General features: G+C 38.2%; 1 protein-coding gene across 1 annotated transcript in view; it reads right to left on the reverse strand.

Moving 5' to 3' along the window:
- Positions 1–211: 211 nt before the first annotated feature.
- The window catches only part of LOC105989609, an 18,663-nt gene continuing 12,828 nt past the window's right edge, over positions 212–6,046 (reverse strand). Inside the window, exons 5-6 of the mRNA XM_013021738.1 lie at positions 2,027–2,168; positions 212–1,517 (exon numbers count right to left, since the gene is read on the reverse strand). Coding sequence (XP_012877192.1) covers positions 1,497–1,517; positions 2,027–2,168 — 163 coding nt within the window. The 3' untranslated portion in view covers positions 212–1,496. The remainder of the gene's footprint in view (positions 1,518–2,026; positions 2,169–6,046) is intronic.

Raw genomic sequence — 6,046 nt, forward strand, 5'->3', positions numbered from 1 at the left:
AGAAGACTGCTAGCAGCACACAAGAGAGGCAGCAAACCTTTCATCCCCCAGCCAAGCTTCAATGAGGCCATGGCTCTGTCAACAGCTCAGAGGCAGCTTACTAACCTATGCCCACCTCATTTACCCTCCAGACTGCAATCCTAAGTGTGTGCTGTTGTAAGCTGTGAATCTCACTAGGCAATGACAGCTATGGATACAGAGTTCAGGACACTTTTTATTTTGTAACATTTTATTAGAAAAGTAATACAAATAAACACTGAAATGTTGGAGAAGGAAAGCCACCTGTTCATTTACCCTGCCACACTTGCTACTACAACCACAGGTAATAATCTTGCTTTATCATCCTCTTGTTACATGCTGGGGCTATTTGCAGCCATGTTCACATTCACTCACAGTTTCATAGTTTGCAGTGTTTTCACTGTAACATTTTCTCATGTTTGTCATAATATACACTCCTCATTTTTAATGACTATTCAAGGTACTACCCAGAGATGGGTTTATTAACTACTTAGAGTAGGAGATGGTAAGTGATGACCCACATGTGTAAATAAAGCTTTAATTTACTATAGCACGGCCTGACTCATTGTTGACATTGTCTATGGATGTTTTCATGCTACAAACAGCAATGTTGGGCAATTAGGACAGATAGTCTGGCTTGCAAGGCCCTTTAAGGAAGCGTGTAAATTCCTGACCTAATCTTTGAAGTGGCTCACAATTTGGACTATTAAAAGTAATGCTAGTTGGAGAATGTTTGAGCATATAATTTTCATACTTTGTACAACGTAATTGGAGGATTAAGAAAAATGGAATGACTGGGTCTAGTTAATAAAGACGTTTTTAGGGCTGACACTCTCTTCTCTATCTCGTGCAGTAGAGTAGCTATGATATAATAAGGGTGGTGGGACAAAATCCCAGTGTTCCTGTAGGTAGCAATCAGAAGTCCTGACTAATCCATGCATGTACATTTACACTCTTGAGGAGTGTATTTTCAGTTCTGATCTAAGGTCAATTGAAGAGGAAAGTGCAACAGAAAAAAGATTCAAACAGAGATTATCCTTCAGTGTCTACTGAGAATGAAAGCAGATACCAGTAAATTCTTCAGGTGTCTAAAGCCATGTAAGTGCCAATCCAAGCTGGCTGAAATGATTAAAAGGCAAGGAAGGGCTGAAGAAAGGAAAGAGGAGGCAACTTCAATAAGCTCACGGGGTCAGCTATGCATGTGATGACAGAGGCAGCACATGAATTGTCTCCTCTTGATACAATCTGCCATATCTTGCATACAAATGCAGACTATCCCCAGTAAGAACACTCTACCGCAACTACTCTTTGTTTCTGACAATACAGATTCTTTTATCTGGGAGAATTTTTTCCAGAAAGAAAACGTATGAGATGGACAAGCTATATTTACCCTGATTATCTTGAGATAAAAACTAGAGCAGGCTGATGGGTCTCAAATCCAATCTTTTGTGAGCACAAGGCATTGACAAGCAAAGATGTCATCTTCTCAGGGAAATATTCTGCAACATAAAGAAAAAGGATCAGGATGCACGTTTTCCCTATTAGAGAATGTAACTTAAGAGAAAAATCAGAAAGATATTTAATTATCCCAATTATGCCAAGAAAGTGTGTAAAGATGTCATGCATGATATATTTTATTAAAATGTTCCTGTAAAAATGTCAACCAGTTAACAGATTTTCTTAAGAAGTGTTCTTTAGATTAAAACTACTATTGGCCTTTACATTCTACTTCAGTTACTCACTACATAATTAAATAAATGGTGACTTCACAAAATATTCTGGAAAACTATGACATTCTCCAGAGAAAGAGAATGAAATTATTTTTGCAAAAATACCTAGGGAGATGTTACTTTGCAAAAAAAAAACAGCCAGTTTTCTGAAGTATAAAAATAGACGCTTTTCTGCCGAGTTTTTCAATGGCAAAAGGAGCAGTCATTGTACAAATAGCTTAGAATCATGTCGTACTTTTCTCTGTGTTCACTGTTGACTCTCAGTTACCTCAACTGACCTGTGGGTCTGGCAGCATAAATCCATCCGTGAGCTTGTAATAGACTATTGTTGAGTCAGACTCCACTATGGCCAAGGTAAACGACATCGGCAGATCTGGATTACCTTGCAGTTTTCGAGATGCCTTCAGGATTTCCCTAATCCTGAAAGCAAAAACATAATGCATGTAGGAGCTACCACCACTCAAGTAATGATGAGTTCAAGGCAACGAAACACTGGAAGGAGGAAATGTCAGTCAAAACAGGACAGCACTGCCTGAAGCCTCACATATCAGCATCTATGAGCAATGTATTTAGAGATTCAGATAAAGTAACCACAGGTACTAATCAGAAACTTCATTAGTACCACCTGCTAAAAGACAGCATATTTTATCAGTCAAATATTTTAGTACAAATAAGCATTTTCCTGCTTCAAAAGTGGCAAACCAGTACCTAAATAGAAAAAGATCAATTTCTATAGGCTGTCCACTCTGTATTATTTTTTCTACAAATATGATACATAGTGTTGGGAGCTATAAGAATTCTAGTTTATCCAAATCTCCTGCTGTCAATATGCACCACAGTTATTCCTCAGTATGCAATGTATCTGCAGCCCTAACAATCAGACTGTGCTGAGAATACAATAAAGACAAGAAAGTAAAACCTATTAAGAAACTTAGGCTTTTATAGACTTTCTTGTTCCTCAAGAACAGATAGAGGTGTGTTTGTGTGTGCACACATGTGCATACATGCACATATATGCGTGTTTTTCTTAAGGTAAGGTGTATAGGAATTCAGGAGCATATAGAGACATTTTGGACAGCAATTTCCATCTCATTCACTGCTCTTCTCAGATGGTATTTGTTTGCATACTTCTTTAGTATAAAGAGCAAAAACATTTTCAGTCTTTCTCAAAACACCCATGTGGAAAACCCTAAGGTTTGAAAATCAAGAGTGTAAAAGGGATTTTGTTTCCAGAGTTGAGAGAAATCATTGTCCAACATGGAATGGAAGTTCCCATTTCTGAGGCCATGTTTCCTACTTGGCAATGTGTGGGAGGAAAACTACCAAGGAATCTTCACAGTGAAAACACAAACAGCTATCTGCCTCTGTTACTTAAGCACATTTGGAACTCCTCTCAAATTTCTTTTAGTATCTTTCCCAGTCTAGAGAGAGAGAGAGAGAGAGAGAGAGTGTGTGTGTGTATGTGTTGTCCTAGGGCTTGAACTCAGGGTGTGGGTTCTGAGTATTTTTTTGCTCACACTAGCTCTCTAACATAGTGCTTAATTGAAGGTAAGAATCGCACTGACTTTCCTGCCCAGGATGGTTTCAAACCACAGTTCTCAGATCTAAACCTTCTAAGTAGCTAGGATTACCAGTGTGAGCTGTCAATGCTCAGCTACACTGTTTTTCATATATACTTATTTTAGACTCATCACTTGTCCCATTCAAGATTGTTTTGTTTCCTTCACAGGACACCACATAAACTCATAAAAAAAATGTTCACCATGGGGGGTGGCATGTCTGCCGTCTTGGGTTCCATGGCTCCGTGATGGTGGCTCCTCCCATTGGGGGAAGGAGGTGGCAAGATGGCAGTTGCATCTAGGCCATGGCAGCAACTACTTCTAACCCAGAAATGGCATCAGATGTGCCATCACTGGGACCTACTATTGACTCTGGAAACCCTGGACCTGAGATTCAGGGTGGAGGAACCATTATCCAGAGGCTATTAAAAGGTGACAAGGGCTGGATTTGGATGATGATAGAGAAGGGAACAGTAAATTTTTGAGGCCTAAGAAGAGTGCTTCATCCTAAAACTATGTATTTTCACATTATATCCCAGTTTACAGGCAGTCTCTAATTTCAGAGATAAGACCTCAGTGAAGAGAGGGTAGAGTTTTACAAGATTCTCTGGATATCAGTTACCTGTTGATGCATGGCTTAAGAAAAACAATCATTTATTATTTCTCACAGTTCTGTGGATTGATTGCATGGTTATTCTGCTGATGTTGCTCAAACTTTCTCAGATAGGTTTAGTCAGATAGATTCAACTCAGTTGGAATAGTTGTGTATCTGTTTGTAGCCTTCTCTTTAAGAAGGCAAGTCTGAGTTTCTTTATATGATGGTGACTATAATACAAGTAAAACACACTGGCAAGTCCCATTGTGCTTAACAAATTTCTACTTCTATGACATTTGCTAATGCCCCATTGGCCAAACAAAGTCATGTGTTTACATCCTGGGTCAGTGTTAGAGAGGGCTATGAAAGAAAGTGGATAGTGCAAGGTAGAATTCATTAATGTATAACTGAGTCATACCTTCTGATATCCTTTGTTGATTCCCTCTATAGGAAGTAGAAATTGGAGCATGAACACACACACACACACACACACATACTGGAGTGTGTGTGCGTGTGTATGTATTCTTGAGTAATGAATCTTCTGGAGCACTGAAACTGGATTTTAAAATATATTTTTAAAGGGGATATTTTTGCTGAATACCCAGTGTTTTGCTTGTTTTTATGTGAAAAGGCATAAAAATTTAAAGAAAGGACAGTAAAAGAAATGTTCACCATGCCTTTAGGTCAGAAGATTGTACTTTCTGATCGACTACTAATAATGGTCAAAAAAGCACAAGGTTATGAAATTCTACTTAATAAATCCTACAAGAGTATAAAGATATCAAGATGGTAGAAAGATCACCAGAAGATTATAGTCTCACTTAATTCCCAATAAATTTGTAATCTCAATTTAGAAATCACAGAAATCTACATGACAAAAGATCCCATATATTATTAAGAATTTGAATTTTTCACTGAGTTGAATCTCAAGGGAAAAAAATCTCATTTAAAGAAAAAAATATCGATATTCATCATAGCTGCTGATTGGCAGCAACAAGGGGCAGTTCTAAAGCTTAACATAACCAATCTGAGAACAAGCCTGAAGAAAATACAATCACAAAGTTCACGCTATTTTGCTAGTGTCCAAGTTAGTTAAATGCTGTGGTCAGAATGACACAGGCTGTGGCCATATCTATAAAAAGGACTGGTTCCCTGGTTTGCTTCATGATGATGCGGCTGAATGACACCCATCATACAGTGAAAACTGAACTCAGTATTGGAGACACGGAAGAAGCCAGGTCCACCCGCAGGCCCAGTACTAAAGGCCCATCTCAGGTAATAGATTGCCTCCTTGAAGTCAGACCAATGCTTTCCTAGTTTAAAAGAAAAAAAAAAGAAAAAGAAAAAAACGAAAACAAGGCAGCTGAAATCACAAGGGGATCTGCTCAACAAGGTGCCTATATAGCTATTCCCTCAGTGAAAAGTCATTCTGCTAAAACAAATTGCTACCTTCTTGGTAGTTTTATAAGGGTAAGACAAAGAATACTGCTGTGTCTACTGAAAGAAGTTTCCAGAATTGGAGGTCTTACCAGCAAAGCAACAAGATGTGGGGTGAGAACATACACTTGTATGAAGGATTGTGGCATGATGAGGTCACTTCACCAGTTGTTAAACTTAAGTCTCAAATAATAAACTTACAATAAATATTATACTTTCAAGGAATGGAAACATTTTTGAGCAAAAGGGAAATAATATTAGGTATCCTTCAAGAAAATATGTACCATTATAATATTAAGTCCCATAGCTTAGAGTATCTTATCTCTGGTAATGTTGAGAAGGAACTTGGTTCCACCAGTAATACAGTCCTTTGCCAAGACAGCAGAGAAAAAGAAGGAAAGGGGTAAGGTGAATGTAGCAGGAAAAGAATTTAACTTAAAGGCAAGGCAGGAACACTGCTAATATATATTGTCTTACTTTTCAAGTCTCAGAAGATCTTATACATATTAGTCTTTCTGGTAGCATAGATTTAATGCTAATTGCTGTTCATCAGTGTTCGTAAGAAAATTATGCTGGTAAAAATATGAGGAAAAAACTGGGTGCCAGTGGCTCTTACTAGTAATCCTAGCTACTAGAGACAGAGATGTGAGGTTCAGGTTTGAATTGAAGTGAGCCTGAAGAAGAAAGTCTGTGAGATGTGGGGGGGG

This window comes from Dipodomys ordii, unplaced genomic scaffold (genome assembly GCF_000151885.1).
Source record: "Dipodomys ordii isolate 6190 unplaced genomic scaffold, Dord_2.0 Scaffold57, whole genome shotgun sequence".
Taxonomy (NCBI): domain Eukaryota; kingdom Metazoa; phylum Chordata; class Mammalia; order Rodentia; family Heteromyidae; genus Dipodomys; species Dipodomys ordii.